The 19,955-nt window shown below is 33.5% G+C and overlaps 1 protein-coding gene across 1 annotated transcript; it reads left to right on the top strand.

Moving 5' to 3' along the window:
* The first annotated feature begins 3,988 nt into the window (after positions 1 to 3,988).
* LOC109788965 (serine/threonine-protein phosphatase BSL3) lies at positions 3,989 to 18,621 on the top strand. Its single transcript, XM_020347828.3, has 21 exons — positions 3,989 to 4,847; positions 6,628 to 6,688; positions 6,796 to 6,874; positions 6,979 to 7,058; positions 7,136 to 7,230; positions 7,335 to 7,434; positions 8,596 to 8,665; positions 9,782 to 9,883; positions 9,975 to 10,056; positions 10,657 to 10,836; positions 12,493 to 12,763; positions 12,853 to 13,090; positions 13,188 to 13,358; positions 13,984 to 14,222; positions 15,951 to 16,035; positions 16,126 to 16,224; positions 16,316 to 16,515; positions 16,602 to 16,677; positions 17,387 to 17,522; positions 17,606 to 17,742; positions 17,941 to 18,621. Exons 1-21 carry the CDS (start codon positions 4,424 to 4,426, stop codon positions 18,022 to 18,024), a joined length of 3,009 nt encoding a protein of 1,002 aa, XP_020203417.1. The 5' UTR covers positions 3,989 to 4,423; the 3' UTR covers positions 18,025 to 18,621.
* The last annotated feature ends 1,334 nt before the right edge of the window (positions 18,622 to 19,955 follow it).

Here is a 19,955-nt window from a genome sequence, read left to right as displayed (position 1 = left end):
GCACTTAATTTCGTTATTTTTAATTTCTTAAAAAAATTAAGTACATAAATTGATTTTAACTTGCTGTGAAAAATCAATTTATTTTACATTTTCTTTTCGTAAGTACATATGAAAAAAATGATTCAAGTAAAATTAGTACAGTATTAATTAAAATGACAATGCATCTTCTTTGCTAATTCTATTATTTACGATGCAAAATGTATAAATACTTTTGTCACAGCTTGACTTTATTAATAAAAATTTCTTTGCTATTAAAAAAAATGAAATGTCAGTCATTTCACTTGATATGTTGCCTAATAAATGAAATGACAATTTTTTCTTTAAAGTTTTATATTATTTTAAATCAATTTAATATTTTATAAAATATAAATTATTTGGCTTATAACTTTTCAAAGTAAAGAGAATAAAAACAATGTTTATTCATTATTTACTTAAATATTTTGTCTTCAGTATTAACTGTTTTTTTATATATGTTAGAGAAGTGTAAGAATTTTAATGACTGGTGTCCATAAGGGATAAAATAAAAGGATTAAATTTTAATTATCTAACCAATGGAGCTTAGATCTAACGAAAGATGTTAATTTCTCATAATGTGATGAGAACTAAAGTTTAATCACAATTTTTTTTTTATCATGCCTCAAACAAAATTACTTTCAAAAGACAGTATACATGTCAAATCCTATATTGTGTATAATAAGTTACTATTTGACGAGTTGCTTTTGATTACATGTTTATGGTTTGCGCTGCCAATAGAACGTAGATTGTATAAAAGAAAAAGAAAAAGAAAGAATGTAAATTGACCTTTTTCTTCTTCTTTTCTTTCTACGTGATTATAAATAAATGAAATAAACGCAAATATGTACATTAAAAAAAACAAGTGGTGATTAAAACAATAGAAAGATGATAGAATACCAATCTGGCAGGAAGTTTGATCCATGTGGCCTTGTCTATGAGATTCCACCTCACATGAAAACAATCAAAATGAAATAATAAATTAAAACATAAATTCCCCACCACACTTCAAACTTCAAATTATTAAATAACATGTCGTACCAACAAAGCACGCTCTAGTACTTCACTTACTCCCATTCTCATACACTCCTCATTTCTCAACATCAAAATTTCATGCCAATAACTAAATTCAAATTTATTACTTATTTATAATAATTTCTATTTAAGTTTTCATTTGGGTAATTGATATTTAATAACAAATAGTTGTTTTGTTTTGTTATATTTATTTATTTATTATTAATTTAATTATAGTATAGAGTTCTCATTGTTTGACAAATGGAGGTTGTGTAGAAGGGCATGGAGATGGACAAAATGCAGGGATATCCTATCTTGAGGTTTGAATAATTGGCATGACATAGGAAGTGAGACATGAAAATATGAAATAGTACTTAATAAAGGGACTTTCCATAAGGAGAAAGAATGTGCACCTGTCATGTTTTGAGAACTCACCTAAACTTGTCATTCAACACCATTAATGCCTTTTGGAACAAAATAGCTTTTCACTCGACAAAATGCCCTTCGTCTCATTAAAGCTTCTAAATATTCCATTTTGCCATAGTCCCACTCTCACATGAAAGGAATCACTACCAACATTGTTTACTAAAAGAGAGATGGTGATGCCATTGTTAATTTTTATTTCTTTATTTTGTATGAGATAAATATATTACAAATTTTATGTATATTAATTTTAGTATACTTTATAATTAAATAGGCTGACCTGTTATATTTAAATAAATTCTAATTAGTTTAATAAATAAAATTATTTCATTGAACTTTTATTTTAGTACAAACAAAACTTGCACTCAACCATTTCCCTTCCTTTTCACTTTGACTTATTTACATGTAGAGTTCTCAAATCATTAGTGATTTTGATTTTCTTAGACCCCAAATTACTGTCACAATATTCTTCATCATTTTCTAACAAATAATATGAGATTATTATTATTATTATTTTTTTTTTGCGGGGCCATCTGAATGATAGACTTTTACTTTAATGTTTGCTTGTCATTAAAACATAAGTCAACGCTAATATGTTGCTGTATAAAAATAAAATATTACAATTAATAGATGCCAACTTAAACAAAATATTGATTTTCTTTTTCAAAAATAGTTAATTAATGACTATTTAGATTTAATACCTTTGCGGTTTATTACTCGAAATGCTACTTAATGTTAATTTTGATTTTTTTTTCTACAAATTGTTGGACATGGTGTTTGTTGTTTTAGTTGAATATGTATTATAGTTAAAGAAGATGATTAACTTTGACTGTTTTGAAAATAAATACTTTTTTCTCATACAAATTTTATTATAAAATAAATTTTTTATTAATTAAAATATATATTAAATATACATTTTTTATTCATAAAAATTACACTACTTCATTTTCCAATCAAACGTTTATTATTATTATTATTATTATTATTTCTCTTTTTTAAATATATAATTAGTCACTTATTTTCTTTTAAATAATTGTTCATTAATATCACTAGCTAAATTAAAACCATTTTCAAAAAATGCAATAAATGAATTTATGCTACATTAATTTATTCATACAAGATTAGTCAAACAATAATAAGGGTTATTAAATACTTTCCAACCTATATATAAGAAGAAAAAAATTTGTTATTTTACTCTTAAATTTTAATTAAGTCAACTTTATTTAATATTTTTAATTAAAAAAATACCCCTAAAATAATAAATAAAAGTCCTATTTATGATAAATATGATTAAAGATATTTTAATAAATATAGTATATATTTTATATGAAAATTTAAAAATTAAATGAATTTAATTATCTTTCTTAATATATGAAAAATTAGTTATTTTTATTCATATATTAGTCCCTCTATATTTTATGTTCAAACATTTATTATTATAGTCCTATCCTAAAATAACTAAATTTTAGAGTTTTTACATAAATTAAAAAACATAATAAATACTTCACTTTTTGGATAAGATTTACTAAAATAGTTCACTCTATTAATAACTATATTACTATTAATTATGGTGGTTGAGTATTTTATATGGTAAATTAATTTTTTTTAATGAATATTACATATAAAAAAATAACATAATTTTTTTAAACATTTTTTTATATATTAAACATGTCATCATTGTGGGACAGAAATATTTTTCTTTATAATTAGCTTATTAAGAATACACTTTGTCAACTTATTTTATTTTTGAAAGTAAATTGTTTATTAATATCACTGAGAATAATAAAAACATTTTCAAAATGCAATAAATGTATCTAGGCTACATTAAATTTTTCATAAAGGATTAGTCAAACAATAATGAAGATTATTAAATATATTTTACAGTCAAACGTTGATTAATATTTTCCTTTTTAACTTTCAGTTTAAGTGTATTAGTCAACGTATTTTCTTTTAAAACTAATTTTTTAATATCATTAGGGAAATTAAAACCATTTTAAAATACATTAAATGCATTGATGTTACTTTTTTTTTTTTTGGAAATATGATGTTACTTTAAACTTTAAAGAATTAGTCAAAGAATAATAAAATAAAAAAGTATACAGAAAATATTCCTTTTTCCCGTCAATTTGTTATTGCATTTTCTCACTATCATATATATATATATATATATATATATATATATATATATTTCCATTATAAGTTTATAATTAAGAAAGTTTAAAAAATAGAGCGCGTGGTGTAACGTATTATTGAAAAAAAAACAAAACGATCTTAACTATGAGTTGTATTGTTAAGTGTTAACCCCTCTTTTGTACTGGGAACCGGCGAACACCGTTAACAGTTAAACCAATCCCCGGTTACCCTTCTCTGTTCTCCGCTCTGTCGCCGCCTCCAATTTCTTCCGTACACGCACCCTACCGGCACTTTCCGGTCATCAATTTCCCTACCTCCAATTTCGAATAATTGAATATAAAAAAATACATACCCTTCAAAATAATATATAATTACTTTTTTTTTCCAAAAAATATTAGAAAGCAAGAAAAAAAAAGCAGAGAGAGAAAGACAGCACCCCTTTGTCTCAGAGAAAGAAATTGTTTCTTTTTATTTATTTTTTCAAATTTTTTATTAATTTTATTTTTTCGCTTTGGGTTGCGATTGTCTCCTCCGTCCCGTTTCGTTCACCGCTCCTTTCGTTTCATTTCATTTCTTTGATTTTCTCTGAGAGAGAGCGAAGACAGAGAGAGAGAGAGAAAGAGAGAGAGAGAGAAGGGGAAAAATAACCTAATCGAATTTCCCTCTCTTTTCGGGAAATTTGCGTTGTTTTCGTTTGTATTTGAATTGAGGAGCGGAGGATCTGAGTTAGGGTTTTCAATCGCAATTTTTTGAACCGAATCGAAATGTTGGTTCGGGATGCGATTTCGCGGGAATTCTAGCTCCGATCTTTGGGGAATTGCTCGAATCTTAGGGTTAAGGAATGGACGTTGATTCCTCGATGGTGCCGGAGGCCGATCACGATCCGGCAGCGCAGAACCATGCCGAGAGAGACCAGCTAGGGGAGTCGCCGTCGTCGCCGCCGTCCGGAGGCGGATCTCCGGCTCAGTTGCCGGCGCAACAACAGCAACAGCCGCCGCCGGCGACGGCGGCTCAGGTGCAGCACAGTCCGGTGGTTGGTCCGAGGCTCGCGCCGACTTATTCAGTGGTGAATGCGATTTTGGAGAAGAAGGAGGACGGGCCAGGGCCGCGGTGCGGCCACACGTTGACGGCGGTGGCGGCGGTCGGAGAGGAGGGGACGCCAGGGTACATTGGTCCGAGGTTGATTTTGTTCGGCGGTGCCACTGCTCTTGAAGGGAATTCCGCGGCCTCAGGGACTCCTTCGTCCGCTGGAAATGCTGGCATACGTACGTATTTTACTTCCTTTCGTTTTCTTCTTCTGAAAACAATAACATAACGAAGATGCTGCTGCTGAGTATTTCTGGATATTGGTTTTTTAAGTTTGATTAGAATCTGGAAATTTATGCCACGCGCTTTGTATGCTGTGTCCAGTTATTTTAAATGTTTAAATACAAAGGCTCCAATGGCGTCGTTGTTCCTGGTTATAGAAATGCTAATGCGATGGTAGAAGGATGATTTTTTTGGTCTTTGTGGACTGAATGCTTCTGGTTATGGAAACTGTGGTTCTATTAAACCTTGTTTTGGATACGTCATCCTGGGTACACAATGCGTTAAAATGAGTTGAGAATCTATTGATTTTTGTTACCAATCTCGCTGTTTTATTACTTTGTTTCCTATTTTATGCTTTGTGGGTAAAATTGGAAGTTTATAGAAGTTCATTTTAAAACGTTTCCATTTGCATGGCTTTCTGCCACTTCTTTTGGGGGCACGAAAAAACAGTACTAGGGAACATTTCATTCTGTTGTCTGTCTGTGCTTTCTTCAATATTTTGTATTTGATAGTGAATTCAGTGGTTCTTTGTTATTTTCATTCCCTCCTCATTCTGATCCATTCTGTTCCATTATGTTTAGTTCACCAGTCCCTCTATTCTCGTTTGTTTGCCAGAATTCAAGTTCATTGCCATTTATATCTTTACCCATATATGGGTTGTGATTGTCTGAAGCTATTAGAAGCTCAGATATTTCAAAATTGGTAAAGTTAGAGGTGTAATACACATATCCAATTCTGATATCCTAGATAGGTATCCAAGGAGTATCTTTCATTTTTAATTTTTATTTTTATGTATTTAAAAATTGTATTGACTGATATTTTTGGTATATGGTTCTGATACTTCGTATAGAAATTAAATTACACATGGTTGTATCTTTTCCTCCTCTGTATCTGTATACCTATAGGCAATTATATAGTTAGGATTCTTTTGAATAGGATAGATAATGCTTTTTGTCACATTCTAACATGGTTTAAGGGAATGTATCGATAAAACATTCCATTTAGTCCATAAAAACTCAGGATAAAAAAAGGAACCTGTCATATTTGTCAAAAGGTGGTCTTTTGCATATTTGGCTTCTTTATTTTCTGAAACATGAATATCTGGGTTCTCATAAATTGCAGCATGAAGTAGCATTAATAGTAAAATAACCTAAATTATGGGATATGGTTTGGTTTCATGTGGTTGATGGTTGGTTGTTTCTGTTTGTGGTTAAATTATTTTTCTTTTTGAAAATGTCTCAGTTATTTGATATATTGATACTGATCAAAGAAGAAACATAAAAAATGCATATTCAGAATGTTTGGTTTCTCATTTAGGTCCAAGTACTATTATTTCAGGCAAGCAATGTGTAGTTCCCATTTCCACATAGTGGACATGCCTTGTTTTATATCATAATTTAAGTGTTCTACTTTTGTATGTCATTTGAAGCTCCTTATACAGTTATTAATTGTTGAAGTTCAAACTATCCAAGTAGGATGCTGTTTATGTTCATTATTTCTGGTGCATGCCAATGTCTGAAACCAAATGTTGAAGTGAAAACTCTATTAGGTGCAATCATTCTTAATTTAACGAGAATTTACATCATCTGCTCATTGTGTGGGGGATACTGCAAGATGAACAATGATTTGTCCAGATTTTGTATATTTTCCCCACTTTGTATAAGCATTTATTTATTAGTTTTGTAAGTATTTATGGTTGAAATTTGTCATTATTGGTATATTTCATTTGCTCTGCAGGTTTGGCTGGTGCCACTGCTGATGTCCACTGTTATGATGTCATAACTAATAAGTGGTCTAGGTAAGCTCAGAACTATGTTCTTCTTTCCAGCCATCATTAAGGTTTAAGTATTGCTCTTATAGCCTTATGTACTTTGCTTCAGTGCTTATAAGGAAAATTTAATGCAGGATAACTCCCATTGGTGAGCCTCCAACTCCAAGGGCTGCACATGTTGCAACTGCTGTGGGAACAATGGTAGTTATTCAGGTAGTGTGGAGAGGTTATCTCATTAGTTATCCAGGTATTGGTTAATTTATTTCCTTTAAATGAGTACATTAATTCTAAAGTGGAGTATTTGCACCATAAAACAGGGTGGCATTGGGCCTGCTGGTTTGTCTGCAGAGGACCTTCATGTTCTTGATCTCACTCAGCAACGACCTCGGTGGCATAGGTTAGAACAGTAACCTATGTTTTATTTTCCTCCTCAATGACATTTATCTGATGCAGTCAGTTCTGAATGTCATGTAGAGTTGGTGTTCCAGGCCCTGGACCAGGGCCACGCTATGGACATGTTATGGCTTTGGTGGGGCAGAGGTATCTCATGGCAATTGGAGGCAATGATGGTAAGTACCCAAATGCTTTCTTTTACATTGTTCACTTTGATGTTTTCTGTGGTTGTTATTTGTTAATTTATTGGATGTTAACTTGTTTTATCCCTGCTTTCCAGGAAAGAGACCTTTGGCTGATGTATGGGCCTTAGACACAGCTGCCAAGCCTTATGAATGGCGCAAGTTGGAGCCAGAAGGAGAGGGTCCACCTCCATGCATGTACTGTGTCAATGAAATTTAACTTTCTTGACTAATATCTTGACTTCACTATATTCCTTTCCTGTTCTGTAGCCTTTGTCCTTTGATGTCGTGGACTAGGTTCTAAGGGCAGCTTTTTCTTGTTCTGTAGCCTTTGATGTCTTGAGCTAGGTTCTGATGGATAACATTTAGTGGTTATAATTGAGTTGAATAGATTTAAATCCTTTGTTTCCACTTTTTGAATTTTTGTAGACATGTTGGTTTGTTAGATTGTTATAATTGTTAATTGGTGTTGTTTTGTTAGTTCGTTAGATTGATATGCTCTGGGGTAAACTTTATTTTTAACTTTGTTTCTTTTGAATTCATATTTGGATGTGAACAAGGGAGTTGCCCCAGTTTTAAACTATTTCATGCACCAGGTTGCCTTGCCTTGGGTTTGTTCCTAATGTGCTTTTGATATCTCTCTCTCTTTCTCTCCCCCTCTTTCCCCTCCCCTACAAAATCAGTGAAAACTGAATTTTTTGTAATTTTCAATATTTCTGCCATGTCAAGCATGTTATCCAGTGGTTTACTATTGTGTTGTATATTTGGGCTGGTATATTTGTTGATCACTGCTTTATTCTTTCTTCAGCTTGGGAACTGATTGATATTAGAATAGGTTTGCCTTTTATTGTGGTTGCTTTTATGTGTGGATGATAATGAGGTTGTGGAATATTTTGGAAGAAGAGTGAAATGTTAAATGCTACATTATCTTGTAATGAAAAGGTTCTTCTAAAGCGAGTTTGTATTTAAAATGAGCAAAGAAAGGTGTATCCACCTTTGATTTAATAAATTACATTGTAATCTCAAGTTTTAACCCACTAAATGATGTAAGGGTGAACACATCCTTATTTGTCCACTAAGGAGTCGCACTCGCTTTAGAGGAGCTTTTTCCTTTTTAATTTGCTTAATCAATCATTACACTTTTTGCTGATTGGATAGCATTAATATTCTGTTTGTGGAATGAAACAGGCTCACTATTGTTGTGTTATTGTTGAGCTCAAAAGTGTACTTTAAGAACCTTGATCAACATTATCAAATAACTCTGAAACTTTCCTTGTATTTATTTAACTGTTATTTTGTGCTTGAATTTTTATTATAATTTGGGGTTGAGTTGCTGTTTTGTCTGTTACTTTTGACTAGGTATGCAACTGCTAGTGCACGTTCTGATGGGCTTCTTCTGCTTTGTGGAGGGAGGGACGCCAATAGTGTTGTGAGTTATCTATTCAGAAATTTTTACTTTCTTATTCTATTGTTTTGATTTGTGTAGGAATCTTGCTGGTGTGAGTTTACCTTTGTTGGTCATTGATATCACTCTTCTTTCCCTTATGCTCTTGTGGCTTGCCTATACGGTTGCCACTCTGTATTCTAGAGTTATCTTTTGTGAAGAGAAGAGTTAACTATCTGTTTTTCTTAAGCTACCTTTGTATAAGATTGTTTTCTGAACTTATCATAATAATTAGGTCTTTGTCTGCCTAGTTGCTATGTAAGGAAATATTATGAATGAGAAGAGAAGTAAACTATGGGTGAGGATGAGGTATGGTCGAGTTGAAAAAAAAAACAGAGATACTAGGAGTGTAACAGATTACTGGACAGTCAATTTCTTGTGTAAGTTGGATTGATCCAAAGAATATGGCGACCTTTCAATTCTTCACAAATAAGTGATGCACTGTTTATGGACTTGACTTGCACGTGACACATTAAGGGAGAGAGAGGTGAGGCTTTCAAATCTTGGAAAATAATATCTTAATGTTGTTGAAACTGCTGTTTGAGCCAAGGAATTTACTAGAGGGAACTTTGGACTTCCACCCAGTTTTGTCTAGGAGAAACCTTTGACAGTTAGGGGAATGAGTGAGAAATTGGAGGAGGATAAACAAGAGAAGAATCCAGAAGTGTGCAGTGTTCAAACCTTGTATCAGAATATGCACTGAAGCGAGTAGATTCAAGTGAATTTTAATAAATGATGAGTACTTACCTACTTCTATTATCGAAGTTTTTTTCCGTCACTAAAATCCCAATATAAGAGGCAACTTGAGAAGAATATAAATTATTAGCCTGTTAGGAAATCCAACAACTCTAAGAAATCCCTAATTGTTCAGGCAGGTTATCACCTGCAAGTAAATAAGCAGTCCACTGATAGTTATTCTTATCTATTTCTGCTTTCTGTTTTCTTATCCTATTTCTTATTAACAAACACTAGCTGGTGGATTCTTTCAATTCTGTTTGGTTTCTGTTAAATACTTTTGTGATCTTTGTGAATTGCTTATTTCTGACCTTCTGGTCATATATTTTTTTTCCCTCTTGCCCTTCCCCAAATTGTACATTACAGCCTTTGGCAAGTGCATATGGACTTGCTAAGCATAGAGATGGTCGTTGGGAATGGGCCATTGCCCCTGGTGTCTCACCATCTCCAAGATATCAGCATGCAGCGGTATGATTTAGTTTTTATTTTTTATGCTTTTCTTTGCTGGTTGTATGTTCCAAGGACTGTAAATTGTAATTTACTTGTTTAATGATTCCAGGTATTTGTTAATGCAAGGCTCCATGTGTCTGGTGGGGCTCTTGGAGGAGGACGGATGGTTGAAGATTCGTCGAGTGTTGCAGGTACCTGATTACAGTGTTGCTTAAATTTTGTATTTTGATTGGTTCCCTTTTGCCTTGTTTGATCTTGGGTGAAGTGTATAGTATAACTGTTGATTAAAAAATCAATGGCTTAGATTGTAATAGAAAACATGCACATGCATAACAAACTATCAAGTTAAAATCTATTCCTTTTATTTTTAGATCATCAGTTATGACTTAGTACTTAATTCTCTAAAGTGTATGCCTCACTTTACAGAAGCTAAATCCTTTGCAAAAAAGTTATTGGTCTTTATGCCCTTGCTCTGTCTTCCTCTACTCTTGTGTACATATATTTTCATTTTGTGATAGAAGGACGACTTCTCTTTTGGTGAAATTGAGAAAGAGAATATTCTTGTGGAAATCTGGATGTTCTGTTGTAAGCAATAACAGATACTTTTGAAGTTCCATTACTGTTGTAGCTACTGTTTGTAGGGTAGCTTGCTGGTGCCTAGTTGCCGCTGTAGCCTTTAGTTATTATTTTCCAATGGTAATTTTATTTTTTGTATGTGAAAGCAAGATTTATTGTTATGCTAATTAATGCTGCATTGAGAAATTTTTTCTAATGTTTTTCCCTGTTTGTAGTGTTGGATACTGCTGCTGGTGTTTGGTGTGATACAAAATCTGTTGTTACCAGTCCAAGAACGGGTAGATACAGTGCTGATGCAGCTGGTGGAGATGCCTCAGTTGAGTTGACCCGGCGTTGTAGGCATGCTGCTGCTGCTATTGGTGACTTGATTTTTATTTATGGTGGTTTACGTGGCGGTAAGTCATAAATTTAATGTTTCATGAATTCATCTAAATGGAATTTATTTTTCTATTTTCTTGAAAATGCATGATTGTTTGATCAATGTGGTTCATTAGGTCAGCCTGCTTTATGATGAAAATTTAATTACTACATATTTTATTTTGCTAAATATTTTGGTTAAATTTGTTATTTTTTATTTTGTTTAGACTCATGATAGAGAATGATGTCTGTCAGAATTTGAATTCTTAAAAATGGTGCTAGGAGAAGAGTTGGAAGATAAAAACTTATGAAATAGCTCAAATCACTTGATCACAGCTTCAATTCTTTTGATCAGATACATGTTTAGCTAGGTGTTTTGAGGAAAAAGGTTGAGTTGAGAAGAGCACATCTAGACTGTTAAGAGAAACATTAGGGTGTTACTATTCAACTAGGTTTGCTACATAGTTATCAATAGTGGCCAGAGTGGCTGTGATAGTGGTGGAGCAGAGCGGAGTGGCTAGTGCCGTCACTAGAAACTTGATGCAGAGCGCTTTAAAGGAGTGGCTGCGAAAGCAGTGGAGAGTGGCAGTGCGATCGAGGGTTGGGCGGCATGTTTTCCCTTCTTTTCTTCCAGTGGGTTTCCTATAGATCTGTCTTCTTCTCCGGTGGATCTCTGCGGATCTGTCTCTTCCCTGACAGATCTCCGCAGATCTGTCTCTTCCCTGACAGATCGCGGCAGTTCTATCTTCTCCGACAGGCACAGGATTTGTCTTCTCTGACGGGGCAGCATGTCTTCTCCGGAAGATCATCTGCAGATCTGTCTTTTTTTCCGGTGGATCTCTGCGGATCTGTCTCTTCCCTGACAGATCTCTGCAGATCTCTCTCTTCCCCGACAGATCGCGGCAGTTCTATCTTCTCCGACAGGCACAGGATTTGTCTTCTCTGACGGGGCAGCATGTCTTCTCCGGCAGATCATCTGCAGATCTGTCTTTTTTTAAGAGGGGAGGGAGGTGGTTGCTAATGGGTCTTAGGGTTAGAGGTTGTAGTAAACAAAATAGAGTTGGAAAAGTTGGGCCAATGGGTCCAAATTTTATTTTCTCTTTTGGTTTGGTGAATGGGCCTAGGTAAAGTTTATTTCTACTTCTCTATTTTTTTAGACAGTAATTTCTCTTTATTTTCAATAATAATAATAATAATTATTATTATTATAATTCAGATAATATTTTAAGTAATAAAAAAATATAATATAAGACCTTAAGCATTTTGTTTTGTTAATTATATGTATATATATTTTGTTTAACTACTATAAATTTTTATTATCCAAAATATTTAATGTATAAATTAAGTTACTTTTCTATTTTATATGTACAATATTAATTATATATACTATAAATTATTATTTATATATATATATATATATAAATTAGAATAGCGGTATCCCGCATATAGTTTGCTATGGCATGAGTGAACAATTATGAAAGATAATTCCAATTAACCTAGTTGCTGAATTCTGTGTGTGTGTGGAGCTAAGATTACAATGTTATTTTGAATTTGACAGTTGTTGAGGATGGCCAGTCAATTCCTGTTGATCGATGCTTGCTCTTGTACTTGCTTTTAGATTTTATATTGTGGTGACTTCGAAATTTTTACTTTACATGTAGGACTGACCATGATGTATTATGTGTATGCTGCAGGGGTCTTGCTGGATGACCTACTTGTTGCTGAAGATCTTGCTGCTGCTGAAACAACAACTGCTGCATCACATGCTGCAGCAGCAGCTGCATCTAATGCACAAGCGGGACGACTACCTGGGCGGTATGGATTTGTTGATGATAGGACAAGGCAAACCATGCCTGAAGCAGTTCCTGATGGTTCAGTTGTTTTGGGAAATCCAGTTGCCCCCCCTGTAAATGGCGACATGTATACCGATATCAGCACTGAAAATGCCATGCTCCCGGGTTCTCGGTATGGAAGTTTTTATCATCTAAACATCTTTTCAGTGAAATACGAAATTGTTACTTTGGCTTGTCATTCATGTGAATAATTTTGAATAGGCGAACTAGCAAAGGAGTTGAGTATCTAGTTGAAGCATCAGCTGCGGAAGCTGAGGCTATCAGTGCAACACTTGCTGCTGCCAAGGCACGACAAGTGAATGGTGAAGTTGAGTTGCCTGACCGAGACCGTGGGGCAGAGGCAACACCTAGTGGGAAACAAATATCTTCTTTGATTAAGCCTGATTCTGTTGGGTCAAATAGCATTCCTCCTGGTGGAGTGAGGCTGCATCACAGAGCTGTGAGTAATATATTTTTATTTTCCAAGGAAAATTATGCTGTTTCAAGAGTTCCATGAATGCTGAAGTCCCATATCTATTTTCTGGAATTTTTTGCAGGTGGTTGTTGCTGCAGAGACTGGTGGAGCATTAGGTGGTATGGTTAGACAGCTTTCAATTGATCAGTTTGAGAATGAAGGCAGGCGGGTCAGTTATGGGACTCCGGAAAGTGCAACAGCTGCTAGAAAATTATTAGACCGGCAGATGTCTATCAATAGTGTCCCGAAGAAGGTACAGACTTGTCTCCGTAGCTAGTTATAATTGATTAGAGTATTCATACTTATAATATTAGAAAAATGTTTAATGTTCTTCCACTGACATTTTTTTACGCTTATGAATAATGTGTTGCCATGATGTTGATAGAGTTTGTTCTGTCTAATATCGTTGGCACACTTTTTAATGATGTGAAAACTGAAAACAATGATTAGCTGATAGTGTGAACTTTTAACACAGCCAGTGGATCAAAATTTAGTTCTATTAGAAGTAATACATATTTTATTTAATAATTAGGCAATAGTAATGGATCAGTTGCCCTATGTCTCATTGGTTTAAAATAACATGAACTATTAAATATTGTCCACTTGACCTACCAAATCTGGGAGCCATGAGTAGGGTCAGATGCAGAACATTTGGTAAGTCTTGTTCATTAACCTTCGTTTTGTTGACATTACCTACTCTATCACACCCCTTTTGTTCATGGCAATATTTTGATCATGTGGTGTTGAATCCTGATTTTCTTCTGTCTACATGTTGATTTTACCATAACTATTTTGTTGAATCATCCATCATGTTGGCAATGGCATCATGTTATGCTCAGCTTGTTTCTTATGGGGTTTCTGGACCTCTTTTTTTGTAGGTTGTAGCTCACCTCTTAAAGCCTCGCGGGTGGAAACCACCAGTTCGCAGGCAGTTTTTTTTGGACTGCAATGAAATTGCAGATCTCTGTGATAGTGCAGAACGCATATTTTCAAGTGAACCAAGTGTCTTAAAGCTTAGGGCTCCAATTAAAATATTTGGTGATTTACATGGACAATTTGGAGATCTTATGCGCCTCTTTGATGAGTATGGTGCACCATCAACTGCTGGTGACATAGCGTAAGTTCCTTGGTTCCCAAAGATTTGTTTTATATGTAAATGTGAATGAAGGATAGTTATTGTGTGCCACTAATGTTTTGTATTGTGTAATCTGTTTTTCAATTTCTAGTCATTGCCTCTGGGTCAATAGCGTGTGATAGAATCAACTGATAAAAAGGGGGAAAATTAGGGATTTAGATCCAAATGAAGAAAATGAAATTTTATTAAGGTGAACCTTAGATACATGTAACCTAGAGAAGAAAATATTTATAACTCAGGGCAATTCGAGAGTGCATGCCTAGAACCTCTCCCAAAGAATACTACAAATCACACCCCAAACTCTGACTTGTCTTCCTATTTTTTCTACTGGTTACCGTTTCTTACAGTGAGTTTGGCCCTAACTGAACTCTACAAAATTGGCTTGTATGGTGATGATTGTTTCCCAATTATATACTTTTTGTTTGCTTTATCTCTAGTTGATGTAGAATTTGGATTTTTTCCAATACCGTTGCTGGTACAGTGGGGTCTGTTATAACAGCTTGGCGGGGTAGTTACATCTGCACCCATATCAGCTGTATTCCCATCTCTATTCTTTTGCCTTCGGTTGCATACCTTCTTAATGAGGGGTCTTGTATCAGTTTGTCCAATCATGATTGCCAATATATTAAGATGTCAATTACAACCTGCTTTTAATTATTTGTTCTAGGTGGTTACTTTCTTAATAAAGGTTTGAACATCCGTGGACTTGAGTCCAACTTTAGAGTGAGTGCTAATCAATGATTTTAAAATCAGTCACTGTTGGACTGGTATAGGCACTGATTTACAGTTCATTTGTTTAATCATGGTTGAAGTAGGGTCAAATTGGTAATAATATATATATATATATATATATATATATATATATATATATATATTAGTATATTAAGAAATAAACTAATATAGAATTATAAAAAAGTGAGTTGGATGAAATTTTAAATTAGCATGAAAGGATTATATAACATCTTCTACAAGATGAAAAATTCTTGATGAATAGTTAAATAATAACAATATGTGTAAATATCATATATGAGCCTTCGTTTAAAAAAAACATAGCATACATTATTTTTAAAAAATTAAAAAAATAAGTTTAACATTTTTTTCTGGAAAGACTGATAAAAACAAGTTTCTGTACCAGTTCTTACCCCTCCTTTTACGGGGTTTGGTTGGTTTTTGGGCAGTTTTCTGCTCCAGTTTTTCGGTGTGTCCAAACCAATGATCTGACTGGTTCTTGATTTAACTTGTCAGACTTACTGGTTTGATCCAGTTTTAATTGCTATGGTGTTAACTTTATTAGTTTTTGTACACTGGAAGTGATGTTGTGATCATTTTTTATCTCTGGGACAAGTTCTTGTGATTGATTATCCAACTCAACATTTTATAGTGATCTGCTCGTTCATTTATATATTTTCATTGTAAGTTTGTAACCTACTGGGTAGATTATCTTTTGATGCTCTTAATAGGATTTTTCCTGGTCATAGCTTACTAGTTACTAGATTGATTGTTAGATTTAGTGCATATAAGCAAAATCATTGTTTTATGTTGATCTAGAGTTTATGATTACGAACAGAAGACAAAAATTATTAATAGGTTTTTCCCTTTCCCCTGTGACAGGCTAGCATAGTATTTTGTTTGGACTATTTTAAAGCCGAGTGATTTAGAGTTTAGACATTTAATTTCCTCTAATGCTAATTTTGTGTAAATGACTATCAGATACATTGACTATCTATTCCTCGGAGATTATGTTGATAGGGGCCAACACAGCCTAGAAACTATTACCCTTTTGCTTGCTCTGAAGGTACTCACTCTGGATGTATAGGTTGTCTTTTTTTGTTGTTTGTCAAGTTCGATGGCACCAAGTTTATGCATGCTTGTCTGGATTTTGCAGGTTGAGTATCCGAACAATGTACATTTAATACGGGGAAACCATGAAGCTGCAGATATTAATGCCCTTTTTGGTTTCCGAATTGAATGCATTGAGAGGATGGTAAGGAATATCATATTTCATATACTTAACAGTATTTTTATTTTTATTTCAGTTATTTGGCACTCAAGCAACCTTTGTAATTTGCTGATAGGGTGAGAGAGATGGAATTTGGGCATGGCACCGTATAAATCGTCTGTTTAATTGGCTTCCTCTGGCAGCACTAATTGAGAAAAAAATTATTTGCATGCATGGGGGTATTGGTCGTTCAATAAACCATGTGGAACAAATTGAGAATATTCAGCGCCCAATTACGATGGAAGCAGGATCAATTGTGCTTATGGATCTATTGTGGTTGGTGCATTTTGTTTACTTGAACGTGTTTTGACAATTTATTTCATGTCCTTTTGGAAGAATGACAGCATGAAATGTTTCTCTAGGTCTGATCCTACAGAGAATGACAGTGTGGAAGGTCTGCGGCCAAATGCCAGGGGTCCAGGATTAGTTACTTTTGGGGTGAGTATTTGTTATTTATTATTTACAATGGTTGTTATTTTTAGTTTCCTAAAGAATGATACAAAACAGGTTCAAGATTTGATATTTCTGAATTTGACAATAAATGTATCAAGAGTTTAATTTTTATATGCTGTCACTAATGATTTTTACACCATCAATCAGTTAAAAATTTTCCGAAATATGACGTTTAAAGTAATTACTACAAAAGTCAACAATCTTATCATCATACATGGCATTCTATGTTTAGATGTTTAAATTAAACCATTACCCTGTCTATACATTCTAATAAAATTTGTTTATTAATACTGATCAATACAGGTTTATGCGATTGAATTTGTTAATTTTTGAATGCTCATTTTAATTGTTTTATTATTATTGAAAATCCATATTGATGTATTAGTGACTCTGTTTTGAAGCATCATTTGAAGCTTTTCAAATCGACTGTGCTGTGTCTATGCCCTGAAATTTTTGGTTGTAACATGCATCTATTAGAGTATTAGACAATTATTTTCGAAGCTATGCTGTAATGGCTTAAAAAGACAAACTGATTACTTTCATTATTAGTGCTGTACTTTTTATGATGGCTGTTAAAATTATTGTTATAGTCACTTGCCTTCTTCGATGTTGTCTCCACTTTCTTAACTTTTGGGCTGCTGTTACCTCAATTGCGAATGTGCTATGCTCATCTAAACGAGTGTTACCGTTGCAGCCTGATCGTGTCATGGAATTTTGCAACAACAATGATCTTCAGCTGATTGTTCGTGCGCACGAATGTGTGATGGATGGCTTTGAGCGTTTTGCCCAGGGACATTTGATCACACTTTTCTCTGCTACAAACTACTGCGGTATTTGTTGCTGGCTTCTACATTGCACTTTCCTCCTAAAGATAAATTTTCTCCTAAACTTAGGCACTTTATTGTGGCGATAGGTACCGCAAATAATGCTGGGGCGATATTAGTTTTGGGTAGAGATCTTGTTGTGGTTCCTAAATTGATTCATCCGTTACCACCTGCAATTTCTTCACCAGAAACGTCACCGGATCATATCGAGGATACATGGATGCAGGTATTATTTCTAACATCATTCATTAAATGGTTGGCACTCTCTTTGTGTTGCGTAAAGTTGCATCTAGTAAATAAATGCGTTCACATCTAAGTGAATTTGAGCTGATCATTTTACAGTATTATGGGACTAAAGCTATCTTTCTGCAGTTCTTTATTTGGTATTCATACATTTTTATGTTTTGGGTTAAAACGTATATAGGAGTTGAATGCTAACAGACCACCAACACCAACTAGAGGCCGTCCTCAAGTAGCAAATGACCGAGGTTCTCTTGCTTGGATATAGTGACTATTAAGAGTGCCCTATTGTTTATGCCTTGACGGCTTGTGCTATCGCCTGAATTTCCGGTGTTACATATATAGCATGATGCCATTTACGGGGTATTCGAGCTTGTGATCTAATACCCGTAGAAAGCTTGAAGACCAAGCTTTTCTTTGTCCTGGAATCATCTGGCCTATAGAAGATACAGCAAGTTCGAGAAGCAAAGTTGGTAGCAATGCTAGGATCACTTTGACAATGCTAGAAGTTGCAGTCTGGGTTCCCATCCACCTGTTGTAAATTGAGCCGTAGGTACAAAAATCAAGGTCATGGATTGTCAGTGCTGGCTATTTTTCTCATTTTTTTTTTACATATTTTTTACTCATCGTCCCTAGGTTATTATTGTTTTTTTTTTTAATTTATATTTCAAATCAAGAGGACAAGGGTTTTTCTTTTTTCTTTTTTCCCTGTGATGGTGAGATATATAAATCAGAAATCTTTCTTGGGGGTCCATGTATCATAGGTTTTGCTTTGTGTAATTCCCATCCATGCGCTGTACAACTAATTTTTGTGTGAATCGACATATTCTGACAGAAATGTGAATTTTGAGAATAGAATTTTGTATATTGCCTTATGCTGCAAATAGCTTAGACTGTTTCCTCTGGAGCTCTTTATAAGATCTAAAAAATTGAAAAATCGAAAAAATTGAAATTCAAACAAATAATTGAATTTTATTTATTTGATTGGATCGAATTTGATATCGCTTATATATATATATATATATATATATATATTTGGGTATATTTGTAAAATATCACACAACTTATGTTTATTAATGAAAAATATATTTAAATAAGACATTTCTAGTATTTATTTATTAACGGTATTTAAGTATAATTATTGAGTTATGTGAATTTATTTCTAATGTGAAGAGTAACATTAATATTAACTATATATATTTTAAATTTTTTAGTTAGGTTCTTATTGTTAAAAAATATTTTGTAGTTTAAAATATTGTAATTAAATTCTTCACCGATTGATGTTATTACAATTATGTTAACGAATATTGTGGCATGATAATTATTTTTAATTTGCTATATATATATAATTTTCACATGGATTATGAAGATTCTTAACCAGAAAGAAACAACCAAAATCATCACAATTATTTGGTGGACTTGGAGATGGAGGAACAATATGACCTTTGAAGGAAGAAAATGGAACATACCATATGTTATCCGAAACATCTATAGTTCACACGTCAGTTTTGCTTTCATGTTTCATGACCTTCAAGGTGATCTCATGGTTCATCATTAGATCTCACCTTCTAGACCTAGTGTGAAGATAAACACAGATGGTAGTTTCATTCCCCAAATTGGTCGTATGGGAATTGGTGGAGTTGCTTGAGATGAAGTTGGGAGATGATTGCATGGATTCACAATTGCAATGGGCAAAGGAGATCATATTCAAGCTGAGATTTTAGCTATCCAACAGGGACTTAATTGATGTTGGAATAAAGGCCTAAGAAATATTGCATATGAGTCTCACTGCTTTGAAGTTGTTAATATGTTAAATAACTAGGATGAAAGTATAGTTAGACATCATACACATAGTAATCTATTATAAGATACTAGGGGACAAAATTGGAATGCTTCACTCCTTCATGTCCATAGAGAAACTAACTCGGTAACAGACAATTTAGCAGTTTGGGAAGCAAAAAATGAGGACATTAATAGCTGTTGGGATAATCCTCCTAACTTCGTTCTTGCCCATTTAGATAAAGACTTTATAGCTATTAGCTAGTTTTTTTCCTTTCTTTTTTCTTTTTCTTTCTTCTTGTACCAAAAAAAAAACACTAAAATTTTAACTTTAATATGTTAATTACACCAAAATTTAAGATTTCTTTTACATCTAAATTTAAATTATATATTAGTTTTTAAACTGACATTTTTTCAATT

This window comes from Cajanus cajan, chromosome 8, assembly GCF_000230855.2.
Source record: "Cajanus cajan strain Asha chromosome 8, NIPB_CcT2T_4, whole genome shotgun sequence".
In the NCBI taxonomy this organism is placed as follows: Eukaryota; Viridiplantae; Streptophyta; class Magnoliopsida; order Fabales; family Fabaceae; genus Cajanus; species Cajanus cajan.
This window is presented reverse-complemented; position numbering and strand designations above follow the sequence as displayed.

Coding starts and splice junctions, on each gene's coding strand:
- LOC109788965 (XM_020347828.3), top strand. CDS start 4,424: ATGGACGTTGATTCCTCGATGGTGCCGGAGGCCGATCACGATCCGGCA. Junction 13,091..13,187: donor TGAGGCTGCATCACAGAGCT/GTGAGTAATATA, acceptor AATTTTTTGCAG/GTGGTTGTTGCTGCAGAGAC. Junction 16,036..16,125: donor CCCTTTTGCTTGCTCTGAAG/GTACTCACTCTG, acceptor TGGATTTTGCAG/GTTGAGTATCCGAACAATGT.